The sequence below is a fragment of the Diplotaxodon limnothrissa genome, linkage group LG10 (assembly GCF_057381915.1).
Source record: "Diplotaxodon limnothrissa isolate DT_005_m linkage group LG10, D_limnothrissa_male_GT1.1, whole genome shotgun sequence".
Taxonomy (NCBI): domain Eukaryota; kingdom Metazoa; phylum Chordata; class Actinopteri; order Cichliformes; family Cichlidae; genus Diplotaxodon; species Diplotaxodon limnothrissa.
In genome coordinates, this window is record NC_140605.1 from 24,368,956 (window position 1) to 24,396,550 (window position 27,595).

General features: G+C 39.0%; 2 protein-coding genes across 3 annotated transcripts in view; one reads left to right on the forward strand and one right to left on the reverse strand.

Moving 5' to 3' along the window:
• The window catches only part of sh3pxd2b (SH3 and PX domains 2B), a 32,897-nt gene extending 13,223 nt beyond the window's left edge, over positions 1–19,674 (forward strand). Inside the window, exons 4-14 of one of the 2 annotated variants that reach the window (XM_085364632.1) lie at positions 4,513–4,589; positions 8,345–8,436; positions 11,155–11,180; positions 11,550–11,585; positions 13,522–13,653; positions 14,586–14,687; positions 16,907–17,024; positions 17,225–17,433; positions 17,725–17,771; positions 17,887–18,012; positions 18,106–19,674. In XM_085364632.1, coding sequence (XP_085220758.1) covers positions 4,513–4,589; positions 8,345–8,436; positions 11,155–11,180; positions 11,550–11,585; positions 13,522–13,653; positions 14,586–14,687; positions 16,907–17,024; positions 17,225–17,433; positions 17,725–17,771; positions 17,887–18,012; positions 18,106–19,629 — 2,489 coding nt within the window. In that variant the 3' untranslated portion in view covers positions 19,630–19,674. The remainder of the gene's footprint in view (positions 1–4,512; positions 4,590–8,344; positions 8,437–11,154; positions 11,181–11,549; positions 11,586–13,521; positions 13,654–14,585; positions 14,688–16,906; positions 17,025–17,224; positions 17,434–17,724; positions 17,772–17,886; positions 18,013–18,105) is intronic. The other variant, XM_085364633.1, reaches the window with a different exon arrangement.
• A 3,776-nt stretch (positions 19,675–23,450) lies between these two features.
• stk10 (serine/threonine kinase 10) overlaps positions 23,451–27,595 on the reverse strand; it is a 37,191-nt gene continuing 33,046 nt past the window's right edge. Inside the window, exons 13-20 of the mRNA XM_085364634.1 lie at positions 26,608–26,787; positions 26,265–26,357; positions 25,647–25,776; positions 25,391–25,515; positions 25,082–25,270; positions 24,875–25,000; positions 24,622–24,735; positions 23,451–24,088 (exon numbers count right to left, since the gene is read on the reverse strand). Coding sequence (XP_085220760.1) covers positions 23,948–24,088; positions 24,622–24,735; positions 24,875–25,000; positions 25,082–25,270; positions 25,391–25,515; positions 25,647–25,776; positions 26,265–26,357; positions 26,608–26,787 — 1,098 coding nt within the window. The 3' untranslated portion in view covers positions 23,451–23,947. The remainder of the gene's footprint in view (positions 24,089–24,621; positions 24,736–24,874; positions 25,001–25,081; positions 25,271–25,390; positions 25,516–25,646; positions 25,777–26,264; positions 26,358–26,607; positions 26,788–27,595) is intronic.

Here is a 27,595-nt window from a genome sequence, read left to right on the forward strand (position 1 = left end):
TTTGATGAAATCTAAGTAGGAAAGGAAGGAGAGGGAGATTTTTTTTTTTTTTTTAAAGATTGCTTTTCATACCATCCTTTTTACATCTAAGCACTGCATACTGATGCATTAAACATCTACATTGAACTCTGAGCGTGTGCTTCCTGTTTTTATTGCCTGAATAAATTTAGTGCCACTGAGGATGGCACTAAAGTGCTGCTTCTTTGGTGCTGCTAAGGCACCACAAGTAAAGGTCTGATTGGACTCATGGACATTTGCATGGGACGTCCTCTAGGAATGCTGCTGTGAAGCTGTTTGCATGCTATATGAAGGTTTTTATCCTGAGTGGCTGAATACATGGAGATTCAAATGAAGGCCCATTACTAGCATCAGATCGGACCTCTGTCTGAGAGGGATCCCAAGCAAACAGTCTTCTGAACTGCACAGTATTCATTGACAGCCAAGGGGAAATAAACCCTAAAACATTCACTTACAAAGCAAAAGTCTGGAAAAAAGACGGGGGCCAATCTCACAAGGTACGGAAGTGGTTTTCCCTTTCTGGTTTGGTTTGTTCAAGGCCCCAAGTTGTTTTTACTCCTTGGTATCTCTGCATCAGCAAAGTGGTTTGTCAGTAAGAGTACACACTGTAGAACTTGTGCTTTCTTCTCTTTGACAAGCATTGACAGCATTTTTACTCTGAGGTCAGATTTTGGCCTTTGGAAGGAATATGTTAGAAGTCCAATAAATACATAACTTTATGTATTTTTCATTTACGAAGTCAACTCTTTATCTTTAGATAGATGGTGCCATCTTGGTTTTGTAGATTGATTAATAAATGACATAAAGATAAAATGATACATTTGATGTGTTAATCCCACCATTCAGAGTCAGGTTGAAAAATAGTGAAAATAGTGAAAACCTGTGGAGGAATGTGCACCTGTGTAGTAATTACAACATAGGCGCAAATCAGTATTTCTTCTTATACTCCGTACACGCCTAGACGTTGTGTTATTTAAAACCTTAGTGGCCAAGTCATTTTGTACAAGCCCGATTTAATTACAAAACAAAAATAAGTCACAGAAATATCCTCAGTTTTCTTAGCAACTAAAGTGATATAAGCCATGTCCAAGCAAAGTCCAGAAAATTTCCATGTAGTATGAAAACACGTGGATTTAGAACATTTTCTTTCACGCCGTTGGTGTGCATAGGTAGAGAATAGTATTTATTTTTTAAAAATTAAAAATATATGCCTTTTTGCTGCTTACTTAATTTATTTTTTCCTCAAGACCGACCCTATTTTTACTAAGTCCCGACTGTAAAGTCAAGTAAAATCCGAATACGGTCTCGAGTACACAGTTTTGTCACAAGATCCCAAGTCCTTTTGTGTTTTGTGAAAGTATAAGCAGCTCAAAATCTCCCCAAAAAGGCTAATTGGGTTGGTGAATGTAGTCATTAAGATGTGAGGGATTCTGAGAACAGCTTTCTTTGGGTGAGGTAACAATAACCTCTCTATGTATGGCCATCTTAGCCTGCCTTTTTTCTCCATCTAGTTTGCTCAGTTTTCCCAGGAAACAAAAGCTGTTTGATACTTTTGGTCACTACTGACTCTGAGATTTGCCAAAATGTCCACCGTGCCTCAGCCATGGCTCCAGGGTAGCAGCATTCCACCCTGCCCAAATAAGCCCTTTTCATCGGCTGCATCCATGAGCTGCCGTGCATACAAAGTAGGCAGTGTTGAGTCAGTGCTTCTCTCCTGACCCCAGAGAGCTTTGGAAAACCTTCAAGAACACTTTCTTCTTGAGGAGTGATGAGGGGAGGAGAAGAAGAAAGAGACAGAAATAGAGAAGGAGAAGTGTGTCTGAGGGTTGACTTTCAAATCTCTTTAGTTTTTCAGTGCTGTCCCGACAGCGTCCCCTCGACTGCTCTGGCAAGAGCTTGCCAATGCCATAGAGATTCGGAATGTCTTCTCTAATTCTTCTTCTAGTTAATCTCACTTGTAACAGTCTCCCTTATGTAGTATGATCTTGTTGTCCTTTGCAGTGTGGTAAAATATTAAAGTCTACTGTTAATCAGACCACGCTCGTTGACACTAGATTTCATGTCTTTATTTATTGTTGCAATGCATTTATCTGCAGTATGGGAAACAGTAGTAGCATAATAGTTAACAGCCTTGGTAAACAAACATTATGGATGCATTGCTTATTGTACACATTTTTAAACTCTGCCCAAACACTGAACCTGTGGGATTCACCGAGAGAGATGAACACACCATTTTTAATGTAGACTAAAACTTACAACTGACCGTTGGCATTACAGCAAAAAAATTGCCAAAGTTACTATGCTGTGGCTATCTATTAATTATGTACAGCTTCCATACTGTCCTCATGGGCATGAATGTCGTGACAAATTTAGGATTTTTAATGAATTCTCTGAACTGTTCTTTCTTCAGAGTGGAATGATTTTACAACAAAAATTGGGTGGACAAGCTTGTGTTTATTTTGGACTTTCTCTAATCCACACAGGGTCAGAAAGAAACGTATATGCTCAAATATATACATACATTCACTTAAATCTTTTTAAAAAGTGGTACTATTCTACAATGTCTTTTAACTTGACTAGATCAACTAATTGTTAGTGATCTTGACTGACTATAGCTTGTAGCTTGTCTATGCCAACATAAAAAGGATTTGTTTGGCAGCACTCATTGGATTGACCAATGCTCACTACAATGGGGAAAGTCCAAGGAACTCTGTGAAGATCTAAGAAGAAATTGGAAAGTTCTAAACAACTGCGGATTCCAAGATCATCAGTCAAATCATTCAAACAATTATACATAAATACAAGGTATTTGGATATACAGTATTACCACTTTGCCAGGGTTGGGAAGGAGACCCAGGCTGTCTCTGATGAGAGGAAATTGGTTGGGATGTTTCAGAACAACTGAGGAACCACCAAGACTCAAGCCTGTTATGAACAAGAAACTGTTGGACAACCAATTTTCAATGAAATTCAAATTCACTGACAGAGGCGAGGCTGCCGGACACTGGCGCCACCGGGCCCTCTGACCACCACCAGTAGGCAACAGGTGAAGTGTCTTGCCCAAGGACACATCTGGTAATCATACCAAATCACAACAACAGTCGCCTAAAGACGCTTTAAATTGTAAGGTAAAGTTAAAGTAAAGAGCCTACAATCATACAGAGAAAACCCCAACAATCAGACGAACCCCCCTTTACTTATTATTCCCTGATGGTTAAATTAATATCCACACAAATCAATTTTCCTTTTAACTGACATCATCCGCAGGTTGTTTTTTTTGTTTTTTTTTATATTATAGTAAGCTTCACTGTCTTACTTTTGAGCTTCCTTTTATTGTGTTATTTATACAATATCCTGGGGGGGCTTCCCATTTGTTTTGTCTACCACCTGAGTCAGCTTGTAGGTTGTAGTGAGAGCAGGGATAGTTTGGTAGGGTGTGGAGGTTGTTTCTTTGAACGTTGGGTGTTGGTAGTTTTCTGTAAAATGTGCAAGATCTACTTTTTGTTTGGTGTGAAGTCACCACAAATATCTACTCCAGTCAGCAGTATACACTTGTACAACCTTTTATACTTCTGTCTCACCTTGGCCCTTCCTTTCATTATTACTTCTTTTCTTGAATGCTTCAGATTCACAGAACAAAGAGAAAAGTATTAGCATAAACAGTTTTAAGCTGCGTGGGTTAAAGAAGCAGCCACTTTTTTTTGTAACAATAGAGCTTTTATATATGGATGGATGGATGATGTGTCAGCAAGTCTGTTTCAAAAGCAAACACCAGGACTCCTTGATGGCGGTAATATTGTAATCTGTCACCTGCATTTAGGATCTCATTACATACACAACCTTTTGCCCTGCTATACTGTATTTTTTAATTAATATGTCTCAGTGTGTCTATTGTCAAATGAGAACGAAGAAAATATTCACTCTTAAGTTTTTCACATGCCTTTGAATAGAAAAGAGGGCTATTTGTAGCCCTTTCTTGTTATTGTTATGGTGAACTAGCTTGCCCGTGCCTGTGGTAATGCGTGCCTAGCGATAAGAATAAGGGAGCAGTGTTTAAACTGTCAAACGGGCACTCTTTGCCTGTCCTAAATCATTTATTAACTTGGAAAGGCCAGCTATTCACCCACCTCCTTAGCCTCCTCATTGTGCTGTCACTGTTATTGATGATGCGACTGTGTTGTGTCTGCATGCTAATTCACTAACTACATTTTGGGAAAAGCCACGGTTTTCACTGTCCTTCAGTCTACCTGCAAGTTTTTCTTTTAAGTCACTACTTAAAGAAATCAATCAAGGTTTTGTTTGGGTGGGGTTTTTTTTTGTTTTTGTTTGTTTCGTTTTTCAATATAGCTTTTGTGTATTTTATATGAACACTTGCTGTGGAAAAGATTAGAATTATTATTTTTTTCTAAGGTATATGCACATGTTAACTTGACGTATGTAAAGGTAGGTTGCAGTATTTAAGTTCCTAAATCTGATTTTCCTTGTTTGTTCCAGGAAAGATTCTGTTTAGGAGGAGCCACATCAGGGATGTGGCAATGAAAAGGCTAAGACCTATTAATGAATACTGCAGGGTGAGTATTCGTTATGCAATTCTCTACTTATGCTAAGCATCAACATATATACGTTATAAAATGCATTTGTCAAGAGAAAAGAAACCACAATCTGTGTACATTACATCACAGCTAGCTGGGTTCCCCCCCCGTTTTTTTTTTTTTTCCATCACATTCAGGCCCATTTTTAGTCGTCCAAACACATGCTTATATTAAGTAAAGTCAAGCTTGTAGTCAAACTACAGCATTTGCATAACAGAAAGATTTATACGTTCACTTTGTTGCAGCTTTATGAATAATGCTGCTGCCCTTGCGATCTAAATTGGCACTGTGCGGTGTGTGGCATGCTAAACATCCCGGAGCAAGTCTTTGTGACCGCAGGCATCCACTCTGCCGATGTGTTCTAAAAGGTCCCCAGGTGCTCTGTTGTAGACTCTGACCTTCCTGCAAAAAGAAACACGCCAAAGGAGAATTTTTCTCAAGGGATAGATGTGTATAAGGGGGGAAAAAAGTTTCTATGTAGCTAAATGAGAAGAGAAGGCCTTATGACCCCCTAGAGCAAGACAATTGATGAATGTTGCCAGGGTGCAAGCATGCTGTAATGTATGTGTGTGTGTGTGTGTGTGTGTGTGTGTGTGTGTGTGTGTGTGTGTGTGGTGTCTGTTTTGTCATTTTGAAATACCGCAGCTCATTCCATAAGTGAAAAAAAGGATGATGCAAAACTTGTGCCTTGTCCAACCCATTACATTGCTTTTTACCAGAGAGATTATTATTCACTTAACCTCAAGAAAAGGAAAATCATGCAACTCTACATTCTCAAGCTCCACTGCAGATGAGGTTAAACCGTATAACTGCCAACAGCTAGCAAGTAATTGCTTCATTTCAACAGGAACGCAACCACCACAGCCTATATAAAATAATCATGATTGATGCTCATCTTTTTAGCCTCTGAAGTAAAGTCGAATAGCAGTTTAAAGACTTTCATCTTTCTCAGTGAGGTGCTTTTTTATGGATACATATCTACAAGGCAGATATCTTCTGGAGTTGTGGTGGTTGCCACAGGCAAAGCATTTTCCCGTTGCTGAGCTAGCTCCAGTCAGCATATCCACACAACCACGGGCTATGTTTTTGTTAAATTTTACAGGCGTGACTTGGGGCTTTAAAACATGCACAAACATTTCCTTATGTCTCTCTCTACGAAGGAAACTTTGCTTCTGACTTAGCCTGTACTCGCGCTTTTACGATTTTCAGCTGCCTTATATTTTAATTGCTTTACTTCTCTTACTCCATCAAGACCCTTGTGAAACCATTACGGAAAAAAAATTGCTTCCTAAGGTGGAACTGACTGGTCACTTCTTCACCAGTAAAAACGGCAATTCTTCAGGCCTGAGAGTAAAGCTTTTATGTATGATGAACAATGCAGAGGACCGAAGGGGCTCTGTGTCATCAGGGGTTAAAGGAATGTGCAGCTGGTAGGCAACATCTTTAACCACTTATGTGAACAATAAAGGTAGGGGAGGAAAGGGTAGAGTTGCTGGTTCATGTCTGAGGGTGTGGGTGTTTTATGGGAACGGCTGAGACAATTTCAGTGGAATTGCCACAGTCAAATTTGAAGTTGTGCAAATGTATGAAAAGCCATAAAATATACCTGCTTAGCATTATTGGTTTAAGGATGCCTGCCTTTAAAATGTTTCAGTGCATATAAGCTTTGCTAAAGTTATGTTTAAAGACAGAAGGGAAGCAGAGTGAGACTTAATGTGGTCCAGGAGTGACTGTGGCTCAGGAGGTAGAGAAGGGCATCTACTAACTGGAAGGTTGATGGTCCAATCCCCAGCTGCTCCAGTCTGCATGCCCAAAGGGTCCTTGGGTAATTGCTCTTGATGCGTTCATCAGAGTGTGAATGTTAGCAACACTGACTTGCAGTGAAAAGCACTAAATAAGAGTCAGTCCCTTTACCATATTGCTTTTAAATTCAAGCAATATGGTATCTGTGTCCAACACATTTGTTAGTGATTTAAAACATCCATCAGTCCTTTGGCAGTATCATACATGTCAGAGCTAAGCACTGCCAGCGAAGAAGTTATCGCAGTAGCGGTAAAAACAAGTCAAAACTTTACTGGAGGATCAAAAATGGCATTTCATCCACCCCCACATGACAAGGTACAACTTTGTTGTTCTTACAGAAGAGCTGAGTCATCTCTTCTGTTGTACAGCTGAGGCTTTGTACTGACTCATTTCAAATTTCCCTGGTTATGAAACCTTGTTTTTCATATTGGGAAGCAAAGTTGGATGAAAGGTTGGATTAAAAAAATAGAAAAAAAGAGATCACTGGGAAGGTCAAATAGCTGATAAAAAACAATCACATAAAACGTCTCTTTAGAGATTTATTTAGACCTCGCTTATACTGTGGAACAGTACAAAAATCACTTATGCAGATAACATGAGCATCAAGATTTTTTTTAACATATGGCTAAGATGCCCTTTATTCTAATTAAACATTCACTATATGTATGTACATGTGAGAGCATACTATACACTGACCCACACTGCCACAGTGTATTGTACCTTCTGAGAGGTTGGTCTTGCATTTCCATTATATATTTTTCCTTGGAGAATACACACAAACACGCACAGACAGACACACACACGCGTGCAATTACGTTAATGCTGCCTTCTATAAAGAACACCCATAAAGTCCATTTGCCGTAATGTACCCTGAGCCTCCCTCTTGTCTCCTCCCTGGGGAGAATTGTAATGAGCGGTCAAGCCACATGCTCACACGTGGATGGAAATAAATCTAAGGATTGCATCCTCTGCAGCAGGCAGAGATTTTGCACTCTGACCTCAGTTACGGCTCAACATCCTGGGCTGCATGACTAAACGTTGTGTGGGTCCTCTGAAAGTCTTAACAACACAAGATTTTTTTTGAAGCCTAATAGTTTCGAAGCCTAATATTTACCATGAATCAGCAAACAGGAATGAGGACACAAATCTCATCTTTTCTTTAACACAAACATATGACAAGGAAAACATAGTGCATGGGACAAGGACACTCTGGTTACGTCTTTGGCTTCCATTCCACATCCGTCAGTCCTGACGTTACATCAGCACGTGTCAGAGAGTCCAGGAGCTAGGCTGTGCTTCCTGGAAGGACAAAGCTGAAACACTTAGGAGTATTAAAATTAGAGGTAGAGACCAGAAGAGGAATCTTGATGGGTAGCACTGAGCTGATCTTGCCAGCAAATGGAGGAGTTGCATATTTTCTTCATAGCTAAGAGGGATAGTCTCCACAAGGTCATTGATGGGAGTTGTTTTTTTTCTTCTGGTTTGCCACATCAAGCTGGTGAGGTGATTATTCGTTCTCCTGCTCCCCCTTTAGAGGGTTGATTGAGAGCAAGTGGAAAACAGCCAGATAAAAAAATTAATAGCTGCGCATGAGTAATGACTAATAAAGAAAACTGAATGTGGATGTTTGTCTTTTATCTGTTGTCAGGACTCATCTCTCTGCTGCCGGTGATCCTAAAAAGAGGAATAAAGATTTTACCAAAAAATAAAGAATGGAAGATTGTGATTTTGGGATTTTTTTAATACAGCTTTTGTTCTTTCTATTGGAAACCAAGCGTTGCAGGGTAAAATAAGTATGAGAACAGACATAAAAACTTGAGGCCAGGTCAAATGAACACCGTTTTTATCCTCTGGTTGACCTCCCTGTGCACTGAAGTGATTATGCGTGTCAGTTTGTGTGTTTAAGTTTCCTGAAATCTTTGTGCACGCAGGCCCTCATTCAGCTGCCAGTCTACATCTCCCAGTGCGAGGAGGTCAGAGTGTTTTTTGAGACCAGACCTGAAGACCTCAACCCACCCAAGGAGTGAGAAGCACACATGTACCCAAACACACCCTCACATATCTCCTTAACTATTAAAAACCCTTCCTCTTGTATACAATGGTAAATCATTGTTCCACTGGCTCATGGTATGCCATGTCCTGCGAGATCTGCTGGTAATGAACATTCATTATACTCTCTAATGAATATGATTTCATACTCCCGCTCAGCCTTCTGTTGGGGTTTTCTAGCAGAAACACACTTAATAGGTCCTGTTTTTAAAGCTGAGCTTGCATTTTTGCTGGAGCGGAGTGCGGACACCAGCCTCTACACAGCTGAGTCCACATAGTTTCTTGATAATCTCACTCTCAACACATTAGCGCAATATCCAGCACTAAAAGTAACGCAACTGTGTCGTTATTAAGCTTACATTTAGGGCTGTAGGGGTTATGGATGGCTGCCTTCAGCCAAACCGTAGACCCTAGAGATGTTTTATTTAATTAATAAATTTTGCTAACAGCTGCAGAAAGGCAGCGTAGTCATGTCCTCTCCGTCGAAACATCTTGACGTGTGTTGTCAGCTGTTAGGAAATCCACTAGATAAGGCCTGTGACTATATTTATGTATAAACCTATCACATCCTGATGTTTTATAAATGCCATAATGCCATTCAGGAGTGGCATGCACTGAGTGAGCAGCTGGGGGTTCACGCCCAAGGACAATTAACAGGACAAGAAGCTGTTATGAAGATTGAATGTGAAATGAGCTCCTGCAACAGCCTGCCATGTTGTCATATATAATGCGGACAGATTTAATCTTCCTTTGAAGTCTGCTGTGTGCTGCCGTCAAGTACTTTACTGGGGCCAGGCTTTAGGAAGACTGCTTGATTATATTTACTTCACTCTTTTGACAAGATGAGCCACTTTCAGTATAAAATGTGATGAACGTTAGCTAAATAACTGGAATTTAAAACAGCCCTAACTTGTGTGTACGTACTCTTACTTTAAATAGTGAATTCAAGTAAATTTGTGGGGGGAAAAGATCTCTCCCAAAACTGGAATTATCACAAGGATTTGGGTGTTATTTTCCACATGCAGCCCCTCTGTATGAAGAGTTTGCATTTGTGTTCTCTGATACTGGAAAACTTTTCACTCTATTGGTGGTATCAGGATAGCAGATCATGGCAACTGTAAGCTGATACCAAACAAAAAGTGTGTCTAAAAGTTTCCGAAGCCTGTCGGTGGAATATGAATCTATATTTATAAGTTATGACACCCAGTCCGCACTCTTGTTTGTTCTCACACATCTCCACATCTTTTTTTCCCCCTTTCTTACCTCGGGGAAGGTTGCCAAGGACCCATACTTCCCTACTCCTCATACAAAGCCCCAAGCATGTATCAGTAGAGACGGGGGAGAGAGAGGGAGATGTGATTCCTTGAGGCAGATGAATATAGGAAGGACCTTGGTTTGTCTTTATTGAAATTGGATTACTGCTTTCTGCTAGTGCAGCCTGTTGCTTGGCTGACTGACAACAAGGCTGCTGTACAGCAACTGTAGGAGAAGATTTATCATGGCCTATAAATCTACTGCAACGAGTAAGACATGTTATACTTTCTTCTTAAGAGCAGCAGAGAGGAGAGGAAAGGAGAGGACATGAGAACTCAATTGTAAAGAGGAAGTAGATGGTCAGTGAGTAAAAAGGAAGAAAGAAGTACAGAAGAGGAAGTGTTGCAAGAAGAAGGCAAGGAAAAGGAAAGAAAATGCAAGGAAGATCGTTATAGAAAAAAAGGACGTCATATAACCTAATCCAGAGAGAAGATTAGGCACAGGGAGGGATGGAGCGATTTTCTGTGAGCAGTTGTTTACTGTAAAGTTTAGTTTGAGGTTTCAAAACTTCTTCACCTTTATTCTCTGTATGAAAACAAAGTATACACATGCAGTGCACGCGCAGATTCATGTGTTGTAGTCCATTTAGTCGGTCGCCCTGAGTATTTCTTATTATAATACCCTAATTGGCAAGCTTGGGGGTAAACATTCACAGAGATGAGGTCTCTGCAATTAACAGTTCTATCAATCCAATAATCCTTTATGTGGCTGAGAGCATTGACGTTGATGCAGAGAAATGGACACAGAGTGGCTGCCAAGGAAAACAATCAAGGGAGATAAAGCAGTAGGTTGAGCAGACGTGGAAGATGTGAGATGGAAAAAAGGAAGGCACTGGTAGGCTATAAAGTAAGGGTGCGACATTTAGATAACGAGGGACAAACAGAGCAAATGCTGAGCATTAGCCACCAGTGACTTTTTGAGGCATCTGGCCATTGAATCAGTTCCTGACTCTTGCTGTGGAGTGATGGTCTATTTATCTGGATAATGTCTAAACCAGACACAGCAGATGCTGTATTGAATTTAACATCAGCCCGGATTTTCGGGATCAGCTATCTCAAAGCTTTTTATTCACATTAGCCTGCGTTGCAGACATGGATCTGTTTTCTCCTGCGTGACAGTTTGTAGATCTGATGGGTAAAGAGCCTTTCTTTTTCTCTTGTATTTAATTCCTCCAGCAGTACACGTGTTAAATGATAGTGAGATTAAGTAGAAATGAATAATTGGGGATGCTGTTCTATTGCTGTTGATGTTTGTTCTTAAGTTATTTAAGTGGGACCTTCATGAGTTTGTGAATTATGTTAAATATTATTAGTATGCTGGTTCCATTCCATTTTGGTATGTATGGTGTGGTCATGTAATGTTTTCTTTTCTTTAACAGGGAACCCATTGGGAAGAAGAAATCAGGTGAGATAGCTTTGATTGTGTATTTGAAATGAAAGGTAGGTTAGTTAATCATGAGAATCTTGGCTTTTCTCTGATAAACTATGTATTGAAAGGAATAAAAGCAAGTCTTCAGTAATTACCTCTGTGTCATATGATAGGACGTTATCTCCATCTAGTGGTCACAGGTTGAACAAACCAAAACAATGACTTTATTAGAAGACATTCCTTCTATACTGATGTTACAGTACTGTTGAACCAAGAAACAAACATTGTCCTTCTCTGTTCCTCTTTATATATACTCTGTATCCCCTCAGTTCATCTTTTATTCTTAATTTTGCATCCATGTTATCTTTTTCAGTTTTCTTCTCCATTCATTTTCCTTTCCCTCAGGGTTTGTGGAGAGAGCAACTACTTTCCTAAAGCGAGGTAGTAAACACACTGTCATGCTTGGTCGTGCTGTGTGTGTAACCCCAGTGGGTCGTTAGTGGCCTGTCCCCCCTCTCCTTCCCTGGCCTGGGCAGGTGGGATGTGGCTCTGTTGAGGCTTGGGGCTTGCATTGGTTCTGTTAATGATAAATTGTTGGTGATTGACTTTTGGAACTGGTGTGGGTCATATCTCAGCTCTATTTATATATGTTGTGTTGGTACAGGGTAGTAAAGTTATGCTCTACTATGAATGCATGACCCTGTATAGTAAGCTTGGTTATGCTAACAGCAATACATTGAATCAGGGAGTTAGAAATAGAAAAATTATATTTTAATCACTAGATTTAAAGATGCATTGAAATGTAAAGGATCGAAGAAGTTGATATTATAAAGGAATCCTTTAAAATTTATACCAGTATGTTTCAGGATGCCATTGTCATTAATTAAGAAATTACAATTAATAAATTTGTCATTTACATTTTTAAATATGGCTCTGTTTCAAATATATCAAATATTATGTTTAAGGTGAGCTAATTACGCTAACCGACTTAAATTGGTTTAGCTAGTGGCGCCATAGTGTAGTGATTTACAAATTTGCCAGAGATCTTTGGTTTGATCCTGGGAGGAAAAAAAAAGGTTTGAGGTTTTGTTTGGAAAGGCATCTGGAGTAAAAAATGTGGAACTCAAACACACAATGACTAAGGGAATAGTTGAAAATAGCTTGTGTTAAAAATGACTAGTGTTCCTCCAGTTCTGCTTTAGAGAAATTTGCATTACTAATATTCAAATCTTTAACTAGCATAATGGAGAAATTGCAGATTAAGCAGTACTAAATTTGGCTTTAATCAGATTATTTTCTTAGCTAGCTGCTGCTCACTGAAGGAGGCTAATGTTAACGTATTTTTAAGCTGCCCGATCAAGAAAATCTATTTTGTAATTACTGTACATACTTAATGTTATTATTATTTTGTTATTTTAAATCTGAACTTTTTGTGTGCCATAAACGCATTACTTTAGAATGTGTTTGATAGCACCTTCAGTGATTAGCATGCTGCAATTTATGCTAATGTCCCTTCATCGTGCATTTTATCAGTCAGCCAAGTTTTAGTGTGTGCATTTTTACACAACAAACGTCAATAGAAAAAGCAGAGTTGTTAGAGTTTTTATTTATACATTTTTTTAACAGTGATTATATTGTGAGCCCTCGTTTGTTACTTTATTTTTTTAGTGATGTAGCGCTAACATTGGTGGTGGGTCTTAATGATGCTGGTTTGTTTCTATAGACATGTCACAGTCATGGTGAGAAATAAATTAACCATCTACGCTTTTCAATCCATCCCCTTCACTCCCATTCTCCAAATCTTCCTTTATTTCTCTCTCAGCTCGTTGTTTCCCCTCACGCTCCTTTCCAATCACGTACACTGCCTCCTCCGTCTGGACTCTGAGGGAATCTCAGTAATGTACATAAGCCCCCTCTAACAAAAATCTTTTTACTTAATAGCTTTTGCACAAATTGCGACCTTGGAATTATTCTTGGCATTTCATCAAAAGGCAGTTTTTTTTCCTCCCACTTAGCCTAAAATTGAATTCTGGCTGTTTTGTAAAGGCCTGCTTAAATTGGGTTTTAGTGAAGTTATTCAAAGCCCATATAAAGTCTGACATTTTAAAAGGTCATATTACATTTGGTCAATGAAATGCAAAACCTTTAAAGGTCAATACCTTAAACCCACACTGATGCAATCTTATAATTCCAAGTTCATGGACAGTCCTTTGATATTATGCACATATGAACAGAGCTCTTCAGCGAAGAACAAAAGATATTGAGTGGAGGCTTTTCTCGCATTATTGAGATTTCATTCGTGACTCCCCTAAGAAAGATCAAAGAAGATGTGCTAAACTTCTGTTATGATTTTTTTTTTTTATTCTTCCCTTAATAGGAGACTCCTCCTCAGCAGACCCTCTTGTACTCGACCAGTATGTGGCAGTAACAGACTATGAGAAGCAGGAGAGCTCTGAGATAAGCCTGCATGTGGGGCAGGTGGTGGAGGTCATTGAGAAAAATGAGTCTGGCAAGTTTCATACAGAATTAGAACATATATTCTGTACATTTCTCTGATGTTTTCATTGTGGCAGATTGCTGCTTTCACTGTTCAGCTAACCTGTTACGTTAAGTGTTGATGTGGAACTATGCAATTACTTGAAACATTATGGGGGTTTGTGGGATTGTTGCTACTGCTGGACTTGGTCTGTTGCCAGCTATTAAGGTTGAGTTAAATAGGTTTGCTAAAAATACTCAAGAGAAATAGCAGTTGATATATTAATAAAAATATATATTTTAAAAACCTCAGAGTATGCCAGTAATGTCATCTTGTTTTGTAAATCATAGCTATTTATTAACTTTTTAAATTAATTAATCAAATTACTAAAACAAATAGTCATTCAAATATCGGAATATCCGCAATGGTAACATGTACACCCAAGAACAGCGGTCCCCAACCTTTTTTGCGCCACGGACCGGTTTATGTCCGACAATATTTTTACGGACTGGCTTTTAAGGTATCACGGATAAATACAACAAAATAAAACCAGTACTGGTACCAAAAAAAGATTTATTCATAACATACAGGAAAAGAACCAGGGAAGCCAAGTTAAGGATAAAAACATTTAAAAAATAACGATAAAAACCCCGAAAACCATAAATTTCACACCCGAGCCTCAACTCTCTCGTACCAAACAACGCCTGGGGGTTGGGGACCGCTGCCCAAGAAGATTAATAGTAATGCATAATAAAAGAATAATTGTAATACATCACATAAACTATAGGTTACGCATACTTAAAAAAAAAAAAGCAACATATGGTGGTGCTTTGCAACAATCCCAGCAACAAGTCAAATATCAGTCGTGCGTTTTACTGACGCATATAATCCCTTAACTGAATAAGCATTGCATGAGGTGCAGTATCTTGTATATCAGTTTTGTTTTGTTTTTCCTGCCTGTTTAGGGTGGTGGTTTGTGAGTTCAGAAGATGCTCAGGGCTGGGTCCCTGCCACCTGCCTTGAGGCCCAGGATGACCCTGATGACTTCAGTCTTCCAGGAGAAGAAGGTACATCAAGCTTTACATTTGGGTGCTACTGTTTAGATTCAATGTTACCACAAGGAAAGGTTTAGGGTGCAGTGCAGAAGTGCAGAATACACCACGTCAGAGGCACATCTTTTGTTACACACCGTTTAACTCCTGTAACTCACTCAGTACTCTGTTGATGGTTAATAAGCAAACCTATTTTGTCAGACTGACTTTTGAGTTGAAGACTGTTGCTGCTAAGACTCTGTGTGTGTTTTGCATTCTAGAGAATTGGCAAAAGAAAATCCAAAAGGATCAGTAGAAAAAAATTACAATTTCATTGCCAAAGCCCTGGTAAGGATATGCTAAAGAAAGGAATATTGTACAGTAAATGACAGGATCTCAAAATAGGGTGCTCTGCCAATATGCAAATTATAGATCTTAAAAGCCTGAGATGTATGAGGTGGCTGGCTGCCCTATCAAAGTCTGGAGAGTTTGTTTGATTCAAACATTCACAGAATTTATTCCGTAAGAGAACAATACAAAATCAACAAACAGCATTATGCTAATCAGCATTCAATTTAAAATGCCACATTAATAAGAAAAATTTTAAAACACCCCAGAGATCCCTATTAACCATTAGATGAAGGAACTATTTGTCAGTTCAAGTAAATAAAAATACCAATTATTTCCCCATAGATCCATCAATACCGAAAGTGTTTTAGGATGAAAATATCCTCCAGATTGCATTTGTAATGTTCACTTCCTATTTTGCCCCAATTACTGTGCTGGGATGTCAGTGCCACGGAGATTCTGGTCACTGCCAAGGCATATGGGTCGTCGCAGAACTTTAGGGGATCTATTCAGCACAGGCTTTGGGCAAGGTGGAGCGCACGCCTTTCTTTTCCCCCTATAATGAATATATGCGTGTGTGTGTGTGTGTGTGTGTGTGTGTGTGTGTGTGTACACACGCATATAAAACTGTGTGCATGTTTGTCCATGTGTGCGCATGAAGAAATGTTGCATGAGTGACCTCAGCATGTAAATAAATCCTCGCATGCAAAGTGAACTGCATATTTGTGTATAAATGTATTTGTTATAAATAATATATATGATAAAAATATATATTTATTTATATATCAAATAAACGACTAGAACAATTTAACCAGCATTAATAAACGCGTGATTGTTCACTGTGTGTAGTATGTAATAGTAGTAGAAATGGTGTTGACAATAGACAAGGCTGTGTTTGATGTTGTAACAAGTTTGTCCTGTGTGTGCGTTTTTGTGTCTTACATTTTCACTCCACAAGATGTTGCTCAAGCCTTGCCTCACTAGATAAGTTATAACAGGTAAAACTAATGTGTGCCTATAGCAACCACAGTATCTCATCTGAAATCTCAATATTAAATTGCTGAGCAGTTTCTGTTAATCAGAAAGAAGTTCCTGTCGTTTTTGCCCTAACAAGAATCTTTGCCAACTTTGTGGGGAAAAAAAGGATGATAGTCTGTGTCTGGTGTTTTTGAAGTTTTGGTCAGAAGCAAAATTCCTCATTTCCTTCTGTGTTCAGTCTTAAAAAGAGAAGGTTTAATTTAAAGTCTGTTGAGGAAAAAGTTGGTCTCAAAAGGCAGCTCAACATCCAACCACCCAGTGCTTGCTTCTGCGTAAATATGTGAAGTTAGAGCTTGTTGTGCCAGTCGTTAGCAGTGGCACAACAAGCTCCACTTTCAGCTTTGTTGGCAGTGTGTCACTGGCAACACACTTTTACTTGGAGATCACACCCATTAACCTATGTCGACTGCCAGTACTGCCATTAGAGGCGAGTGGGAATAACAAAGATGGCATTCACTCCTATTAAATCCTTTTGAACGCTTTATTTTATTTTAGACTGGTTGCATTATTACTTGAATTAATTTTTTTAAAATGCTGTAACTTTTACTGTCATCTTTGATTCAGTTTCACATTGAGAAAAGTTAAAAAAAAACAAAAAAAAAACAGATCCAGGTAATGGAAATCCCAGACAGTTGACTCTTTTCCAGTCACTTGGTTAAGTGACAAAATGTTTCATCCACTGAAAACGCTGCATCCAGATGACCAGAATCAGCTCTCTGGGGATAAATACTTTAGGCCATTGTAGTTTAAGTGTGTCATTATGTGCTATACGTACCCAGCCTACATTATGCGTTTATTTGTGGCACCCTAACTGTGAACTGATAACGTGTTCTGATACACGTAACAATATTTCCTTTTTCCACGTTCAGAAGAGAAGTATTCAGTGATTTACCCGTACTCGGCCAGAGACCAGGATGAGATCGACCTGGAGAAAGGCATGATTGTTGAGGTTATTCAGAAGAACTTGGAAGGCTGGTGGAAGATCAGGTAGCAACAGCCACATTTTTGTAATACAGTGCAATATGTTCAAATACTTCTTAGTACATTGTTGATAATGGTGGTAATAGGAATGAAAATGCTAATGCATGTTACTGTACAGACTGCAGGAAGGTCCAATTTTTTTGTTTTCGTCCAGCTTTATGTTCATTATATATCAGCCACTAACTGTCCATCTCTCCTCCATTTAGGTACCAAGGCCGTGAGGGCTGGGCCCCAGCGTCCTACCTGAAGAAGGCTGACATGCAGAAGCAGTCAGCAGGCGCTCCTCCTCATGCCAGTACAAATGACCTAGATGGGCTTTCTAAACAAATCCAGCAAAACAACGCCGCTAGAGAAAACCGAGAGAATAGCCAGAAGGAAAACAGGCTCTCGGTTTTCTCTGAGAACAACAAAATCAGTAAGTGAATTTAACAAAACAGTGCCTCTGAGATTTAGTTTTAAAATATTAAAGCAACCAAAGCATGCAAAAGCTTTGCAAAGATAAGCTTGCACACAAGTGACTAAAACCTTTTTTCTGGCAAAGCAACAATGTGCCAAATAATACAGTTTTACCTAATGACAGTCAAAATATTTATTGTGCCAGTGGAGAAAACCTGAATGGAGACGTGTAACAATTTCCCAGAACACATATTGCTAGTTTTCAGTTGGGCTGCGAGCTACTAGTGTGATTTTGTTTTGTTTTTTGCAGAAGTGGGATCAAGACACAGACCTCCTCCACGCAGAGATCTCACCATTGTAAGAATATACCCAGTGGTGATTCTGTATATCTGAAGATAGCTTTCAGTGGCTTAATAAATAAATAAGGTTTTCACCAGTGCAACCTTTATGTGTGCCCTCTCACATCCCACAGCCACGTGGTACAAACTTACCCAAGCCACCCGTCGCTCCCCAAGTTGAGGAAGAGTTCTACACCATAGCAGACTTTCAGACCACCATCCCTGATGGAATCAGCTTCCAAGCTGGAGTCAAAGTTGAGGTGGGTTAGACACAGCCTAAAGTTTTGCTCCTCTGAATTAAGAAAAATGGTTTTTCACTAACATTTGGTTTAAACTACATTGATACATTCTAGGTGATTGAAAAGAATGCAAGTGGTTGGTGGTACATCCAGATCGATGACAAAGAAGGCTGGGCACCTGCCACTTTTATTGACAAGTACAAGAAGACCAGCAATGCCTTGCGACCCAATTTCCTCGCCCCGTTGCCCAATGAGATGGAGAAGCTGAGGCTGGAGGATGGTGGTTGTTCGAATGTTTCAGGTACAGATGACAACTGGTCCAAGCCTTTACCAGATGAGCCAAATGCAGCCTCTGAGTCCTCTACGCGCCCTAAGCTCAGAGATTGGAAGTCCAATGCCAGCAAGGGGCCCTCTTTCTCTGGGCCTTTGCCCCCAGCCCCAACTGCACCTCCCGCTGAGGAGAAACCTGCTCTGCCGCCTCGAAGAGAGTCTATTAATAAGAGCTTTGAATTGGAGGTAGCAGAGAAATCGAGGTCAGATAACTCCAAACCTTTGCCTCCAAAACCCCCAGCTCCTGGGGTCATCGTGCCACTGGTTACACCTAAACCTCCCCCCTTCAAATCAGACAAACCCCCAGAGACCAAGAAAGATGAAAAGAGCAAAGCTCTTCACCTTCGAAATGAGATGGGTCTTGAATGTGGCCACAAGATCTCTGCCAAAGAGGTGAAGAAGTTTAATCTGAAACCTGTGCCTAAACAGCCACCAAAACCCAAGCCAGAATCACAGGAGGAGAAAACCGAGGCACCGGGCCCAGCTGTGTTTATGAAGGCAAAGCCAGTGGTCCGACCTAAACCCGTTACAGCTGCCAAGCCAGATCCCCCAGGGGAGAACAAAGTAGACATCACCAACTTGAGAAGCAAGTTGAGACCATCTAAGCCGGCAGATGCTAGCTCAACAGAGGTGAACCATCAGAATGACGCCTCGCCAGCAGTAAATAGTTCCCACACAAGTTCACCCCCTAGCTCTCCTCCAGTGAGCATCCCACCTCTGAATAACGGTAAGTATTCTAATGAGCCAAAACTTCCACCAAAACACATCAGTGGTCATGGCCAGGAGAGCTCATCGCCTCTTGCAAAACCAGCAGTGCCTCCCCACAAGGAACCCCCTCAGAGACCGCCGGCCACGGTTCCAAAAAGACCACCCCCTCCAAAGAAAACTGATCCATCAAGTCCAACTGAACTTAAATCTCCACCAACTCTTAAAGAAACCCAGGACGTTCCCAAGGCTGGACCACCACAGCTCAGCAGACCACCTCCCCCAAAACCCAAAGGGTTTCAGGCACCAGCAAGCAAAGAGAAGGAAGAGCCCAAGGTGAATAAAGTCCCAATTCCTCCAAAGCCCCAGCTGAAGCCTGGGCCACCCAAGGATAGGCTTCCACCTTTACTCAAGGAGCCCAGCAAGGATGAGCTGTATCTTGCTGTGGCAGACTTTGAAGGGGATGAGCAAACATCCAGCTTCAAGGTGGGCACAGTGTTTGAGGTTCTGGAAAAAAACAGCAGTGGCTGGTGGTTCTGTAAAAACGTAGGAGAAGAAGTCGAGAGCTGGATCCCCTCGAATTACCTGAGCAAGAAACCTTAGGAAGTAAATGTGCTCGCACACATCGCCATATGAACATATAAGTAACTTAATGATCTAAATGAACAAGATCTCACTAATTTCTTGCTACTTAGCCTGTTTTTTTTTTTTTTTTTTTAATTTATAGGTACATTTTTTTTATTGACACATTTTGTTTTGTTTCATTTTTATACAAATATTTTACCTACCAACTGAACCAGCAATAACACATGACCTTGTTGGGTTTTGTAATGTTTACTTTTTTTGTTTTATGTCAACTATATATGAAATCTTAGGTTAAAAAAAAAAAAAAAGTATCTTGCCTTTGCTGCCGTATGTTAGTCACCGTGTCAGTCTCGCCATTTCTCGGGCTAGAAACTAGAAGAGCAGTAAATGTATCTACACCCTTGCCTTTTAATATATGGTGCCTCAATATTATATGCGAAGTGCTTCAGCGCTTATTAAATGGTATGCAATGGTAGACATAGTCCTTGTTGGAGTCTTGGAGTCATTTTACTATAAAATCAAGAATCGCATTATACATTGCAAGAGTACAGAGTAGACGTTTAAATTAACTCACTGGGAGAGTTCATTGACTACATCTGAACTTTCAAGCGCTAATAGTTGGTTATCTCTTTGCCCAGTGCTGTTTGTTACCTTGGAGACGTGCATATTAGCGTTTCCGTGTTGTATTGCTTTTATTCTGACTGCATAATTAATGTTGCAACGAATTGTAACAGATGTGCACTTTCAGTCATTTCAGCTGAAGTTTAAGGTTTGCACACACTGAAAGAAAGGGGAGAATGCCACGGTGCATTTAGTTTTATAAGCCATTTTCAGACTGCTTTCTTTATTTGTGTTATCCTCACTGTAGCAAAGAGGCTATATTATCCAAACTGAGAAGGCAAGAAGGGTCTATATATCAAAGTATTTTAACATAACTGTTCTCAGAGCCATCAGTGGGATTTGCAAAATGTGAACGGCAGAGCACATCTGCCTATCTGACATAGCAATTGAATACCTACAGTCATTTGTGCAATGATTTACAGTATTGTAAATGTACAATCTGTTCGTAACCGAAGTGTGGTGCTCCGATAACAAAGTATGACCGTTGTATAAGAATAATGTTTTACATTGACGCTTGACTGGTCTCAAGTATGGTCGGTGAAACAAATTATTTTTTATTGTACAGAAATGAGTCATATCTTAACTATTGTCACTTTTTTTTGATGTTCCATCTATTTTATCCCCCTCTGTGCTGATCAAAGGGTTAGAAGAAGAAAGTTTCAAGAAGGTATTTGGTTGTTGATTTGGTTGATGATAGGATTTAAGTAATTAAGGAAAGGTTTGGGGAAACAACTGGCTGGTAATCTAACAATTGGTCCATATCTCAAGTGTTTACAAAGTACCAATTGTCTGACACTAAAAAAATAAATCTGTTCATAGTTATGAAGATAATTAGACAAGGCTGCAAGCTTTATAACACTAATTCTGTTCTGCTTGTAGTTGCTATAATGTTATACCATCTTCCAATCATACCAAAGTATGTTACCAACTTTAAAAAAAAAAAATCCTAAAGTGAAATCCTAAAGGGAAAGGACAGAAGTACAATGCAAGGCAAGTGTATAGGGGTTATTTCAGTATTGTAAACTGTTTACCTTTTTGCTATGTGTTTTCATTACAGTGTATCTGCTTTTGCTTTAAGTCAATAAAAGTTTTGTGATTTTTCACTTCAGATGCCCCACTGCTTCCACTCAGTGTTTAGCGTTTGATTTATTTGGGTTGTAGTTCCTTCAGAACTGCTTAAATTCTTCATTGCACAAATTCTCAGAGATTTTGATCTGTGTCGACATGGTAACATCAGTCATACTTCAGATTTGTCAGCTTCACATCTGTGATGTGAATCTCCCATCGCAAAATGCCATCTACTGATTTGAGATCTGGTGATTGTCGAGGGATTTTCCTGTTCAAGAAACCCTCACCACTATGTGTCAGACAGTATGGATCCATGATTTTGTGGTGTTTAGACCAAGTTTTGTAGCATAATTGAGACTTACAGCAGACAATGTTCCTTCAATCTTCTAAATCTGTGTGAATTGTAGCCTCAGTTTTCTGTTTTCAGCTGGTGTGCTCTTCTGCTGCAGTAACCTATTTGTTTCAAGGTTACATGTCTGAGCTACTGTTGCTCTATCAGCTCAAAGGAGTCTGGCCATTCTCTCACCTCTGGCATCAGCTGGGCATTTTCTCCCAGAGTACTGCCGCTCACTGGATATTGTCCTCTGTCCACTCTGTAAATGCTAGAGATGGTTGCATGGGAGATTATATGCTACCATGTGATTGGCTAATTAAACATTTGGATTTACAAGCAATTGAACATTTGTATCCAATGAAGTGCGTGGTGAGTGTAACAAACTGGAATGTTCTCGCTTCAGTTCCTCCAGCTTTAGCACTGCTGCAATGAATGACTGAATTTGCTATACTATCTAACATAAGTTACATAAAAACATCCTGTATATAGTCACACTCCTGCGTTCTCCACAATACTTTTTTAATAACCTTTCCTTGTGTGTGTGTTTATATATAGAGGAGTTGACACTGGATTTTTAATCCCACAAATCTTTTTTTAACCAACTGTTTAACAAAAAAAAAAAAAATTATATCATCTGACAGTCTTGATGCGTTTTCCAGTAGAACAGGTGGTATCATGTTACAAAGAATCTCCACAACAATCCAGCAATTATAAAATCTGCATTTATTTACAACAGTGGTTCCTTCTGAAAAAAAATTTATTCATACAGTCCCTCCACACAAATAATGTTATGTAAACTAAGGCAGAGAGTCAGAGATACAGAGCCAGTAAACTGTAAGAAAAGAATTGTAAATGTAAATACTTCTGATATAAGAGAGATTAAGCTGTACCTGATTGTGGACCTGATTCAGTGTAAATCTGCAGGCCAACTGCAGTTAGCTGATGCAAACTGCTCCAATAAAACCACTCCTCACTCAAGAAATGATGATTTTGAGCTGCAAACTTTAAGTAGAAAATTAAACAGCTAGAGGCATCTTACAGCAGACTGAATTGTTGCATCCCCTTAAAATGATGTGAAGAACTATTGTGTAAAAACCTAAATTATTGCTATTGAATACCTAAAAATTATAAAATGGTTAAATCACTCTTAACCAAAGGCTTTTATTCACCTCCCAAAAAAAGTTAACATATATATTTTTGGGTTTAAGCTCTTCATGTTATTCTTGCTCTCAGTGCAAAGGAAGGCAAAGTTTAAGAAAAATAAACCTCTGTAAGCTTAGCAAAAACATATAATATTGCACATTGGTTAGCATTTACTGCATGTTGCATAACAATTCAAATTTAACTCCCCTCTATAACATCCTGAAAGAAAAACAAAAAAACCCCAAAAAAACCAAACAGCTCTGGCTTTGTCAGTTCCCATCCAGTGTGACTGATTTCTACAGTAATGATACAACAGAAAAAAATAACTGAGCAATACTGAAAAAAAAACAAAACTTGAGTTCCCTTATTAGTTAACAACGAAATCTTAAAAGAAACCATTAAATTCAAAGATACATTGCATTCAGCCTTATCCCTCATTTAAAACAAAAAAGACACAAAATCATCACATCCTTCATTCCATGATTAAAAGACAAAGTAAATCAAAACTATATAGGGGTAAGCTGTATAATGTTCTTTGAGTAAAAATAAATAAAGGCAAACTTTGGCAGCAAAGGCAAAGTAAGGCACAGAGAACAGGAAATAAAAAAAAAAAAAAAAAAAAAGATTCAGTAAATCAAAACATTTCTAGAGGAGTTTTTGGTCTTATTTGAAAGATAACCTTGAAAAATTAAGGTAAGCAAGTACTCATTTACTAGGTCGTTAATATTTATAGCATTCCTTGTTATCATGGAAAAAATGATCTCTGGCTGGGTGCTTTGGAAAAAAACAAAAAACCTGTTGCCTAATCATAAGGTGGTTTTTCTGAATATTTAATCATTAAAACAGATAATTTGGTATCTTCAGCTCACCCCAATAAATGGCCTTTGTATCACATTATTGAGAAATCTGAAGCATGCTTGAAAAGAAAAAGAAAGCAAACACTGTATGGGAGTAGATATTATGTCAGGGTGTCTAATGACGCACATCAGAACATGAATAAAAACATAAATATTTACTAAAACAATAAAGAAACCTAATGGAAGGATCAGTATTCTGCCATTACTGGTAAAGCAAGAGAAAAAAAAAGAAGGCCAGCAGGCAATGGTACCAGTGGGTGTGTATACATTAGTGGGCAGAAGATAATATTGTGTAATGTCACAGCATCTGTTCTCATGTGGTAGTCTCATCTTGATACGGCATAAATTTGGAGACTCTGTTGGGAGAACTGGGGTTTGGACAGTCGGAACTCTCACTCATCCTGAAGAAAGCCTCCTGCTCCTTTTTCCTGGCATTCAGTTCATCTTCAAGGGCCTGGGAATGTAAAATGCACAAGTTTACCTCACAAAGATGTAAACTTTTGCAATGTGAACAAAGTAGAAAACAGAGCACTAAAATCATGAATTATTTGATATATCAACGTTCCTGTTATATGATTGGGAAAGCAGTTATTACATTGTGTCTTGTACATTTAAGTACTTAACTACTACTTTGCTTATTGAATTGCATGGCTACAGCAAAATATGTTATAAGAATGAGCCTGGAACCAGAAAAGTGGAGCTCAGAATGAAAACACTCTCAAAACACCCGAGCAAAAATACCGTAACCATAAATGTTTTACAATTGTTTGCATTTATTACAACTTTAGTAAGAAAAAGGGCATTTTTTTATCTTTATCTCAATTCACACCGAGCACATTTCAGTGTGTTTTTGATGAAAATTCCCAGTAAGCCTGCTCTTAAAAATATAGAAATTACTATGATGATAGTATTTTGGGAGTATCTGAGCCACAAAATAGACTCCAATACATTTTTGTTTGTAAGAAATTGTGAGTGGAGACAACATACCTTCTTTTTGGGCTTCAGTTGTTCCCTCCAGTCCTTCATCATATAATTGTGTTGCTCATCCAACATTTTGAGCCTCTGAGTCTCATTCTCAATCAACAGGTGACATTTTTCATTCTGCAGCAGAAAATGTGCTTGTTAAGCAATGTGGGCTAGTTATTATGTTCATTAAGTGTCCTCTATATTCTTTGGAAAAAAAAAAAAACTACAAATAGATTTGTAATAAAAATGTTTTATTAAATTTGCCCTCACTCACCTGTAGCTGCAGCAGCTCTCTGATATTGCTTTCACACTGACCAGTCATCTCCCTCATCTGGTTCTCGTGCTTCTGCTGCTGATGCAGCCTCTCCGCCTTCTGCCGCTTCTCCTCCTGCTGAGAAAACTGGAGAGCCACGCATGGAGAAAGTTAATAAATAGTTAACTGAATGTGTGAATATGGAGTAAGAAAGCCCCTCTGTCTCACCAGTTTGATCTTCTCCTTGTCCTCTGCAGCACTGCCCGATGAGGTAATGCGAAGGCTCTTTTTGAACATGGTCATTCGAGTCTTTGACTCACTGCGCTGAATCTTAGGCAGTCGGCTCTTCTCCAGCTGCTGGTTAGTTTTCAGGATCTCAACCATTCGCTGATTGTAACTCTGCATCTGTTCCTTTTCCTGCAGGAAAAAACAACAACACAGAATTGGTTAACTTGATTTTGTCATGTAATCATGATTTAGGTGTTACCAAGTTGTGTGTGCAAACTTATTGTGGCAAGATGATATCCACTAGTGTACCTTCTCATGCTTTTTGAGAAGCTGATGCCTCTGGAGGAAGTACTGATCTTTCATCTGCTGCTTCACCAACTGATGTTTCTCATAAAGGTTCTTCTGCTCCATGTCCCACATCGTATTTTCACGCTCTAATCAAATTTAAAAAGTTGACACTGAATGAAATCAAATGGTAACTACAGCAAGGATGGGATAAACACAAAATGAAGAAAACAAAGCTGAAATTGTTACTGTGATTCTGTTTGCTTTACGGATGTTGTACCTCTGATTAGGCTTTGCTTCTTGTTAAGACAATCCCTCTCCAGGTCTGCAATCTCTCTCTTGTTGTTGGAAATGATATTCCTCAGTGTGATGTGCAGATAGTTTTTCTGAGCTACAAGGAATTTCTCTTCCTAAACAAAGGAGAAGGAGGAGAAATTGAGGAGTGGGTGAATAATCAGACAAAAATCAGCAGTTTCATGCAGGTGCCGTTTCCCTTCAAACAATCTACACATGCCAATTACCAGAAGCCTGCAACCAACATAACTCAACTGAGAAGCATGCCATCAGTGTTTACATCTAGTCTATTTCCTGGTAGATGTATACTTCTATTTGCAGTGATAAAGTTGGTTAGTAGTTTGATAGCAAAAGAATAGTTCTTAGATATAGCAGCCATTTAACCAGGTTCATTGTTTCTGAAAAAGGAGCTTTCTCCAGTGCATTCAACATATTTTTTATGATCACGTCACAATTGTAAATATTTCCAAAACTGAGCAACTTGCACCACCAAAGCAATATAGACTGAAAAATAATACTAAATTTAAGAGTTTAAAAAAAATAAATTTGTTTTAACTGAGCTGTAATTATGCATCAAAATGGCACAAATGACCTAGCATCATACCTCTGACATCTTCATTTCTTGGAAGGAATTCATCTTCTGTTTTAAGGTTTCTTTACGCTGACTTCTGGGCAGCTTATCAACAGATTGTTTTACCTAAAAAGAAAATACACTTCAGTAATTAAACCTCAGACATCAGAACTTCAGAAAGGTATACAAAAATCAACACAGCTGTGCAGTCGCCGAGGTTGAGCACTGAAAGCTTCCTTTGACTTGCACCCTTTCTTTATGTCCTATTGAGATCAAGTGGGCTTAAATAAAGGCAAGAATATGTGAAATAATTACTGGTTATTTTGCTTAGGTGCACACACACACACACACACACACACACACACACACACTTTACCTCCTTTTTCTTTAGTTTTATTTGGTCCAGGAATTTGTGATAGTCTCGTTCCTGTTCTGCTTTGATACGCCTGGTTTCTTCTTTCAGTTTAACTTTGTGTTCTTCCTCCATTTTCTCAATTGCCTGCTTCTGGTTCCTCTCCAGATTCTCCAGCTCTGTATCAAAGTGCTTCTTCTTGGTCTAGGACACACCAACAGGAGATATGCACATTATAATTTTAGCTGATGGCAAACAAGGAAAATGTTCCTAGTTCAAAAGTTTATTGCAACTGAAACCATCCCGATTTCAGAGTGTTTTGCATATTTGTCACACTTACATGTTTCAGATCGTCAAACAAATTTTAATATTAGATAAAGATAAGCCAAGTAAATACAAAATGCAGGTTTTAAAGGATTTCATTCATTTATTAAGGGAGAAAAGTTATCCAAACCTGCCTGGTCCTGTGTGAAAAAGTAAAAAAGTAATTGCCCTTTGACCTTCTTAAATCATGATTAACTGTGATTAACCACATTTTTTGGAAAATACTCTGGAGTGACGAGACAAAAGGTTTGAGTTCCATTACATCTGGCATAAAACCAACAAAGCATTTTACATCCTACCAACAGTAATATATGATTATAGTGTGACGGTCTGGGGCCGTTTTGCTGCCTCAGGACTTGGAAGACTTGCTGTGGTAAACAGAACCAGAATGAATTCTGCCGTCTACCAAAACATCCTGAAGGAGCATGTGTGGCCATCTGTTTGTGACCTCAAACTGAAGCACACTTGGGTTCTGCAGCAGAACAATGATCCAAAACACACCAGCAAGTCCACTTCTGAATGGCTTAGGAAAAACAAAAAGCTTGTTTTTCTTGAAGACTTTGTTGTGGTCTTGTCAAATTTCTGGTCTGAATCCGATTGAGATGCTGTGGCACGACCTTTAAAAGGAGGTTCATGCTCAAAAACCGCAATGTGGCAAAATTACAACAATTCTGCAAAGGTGATTACT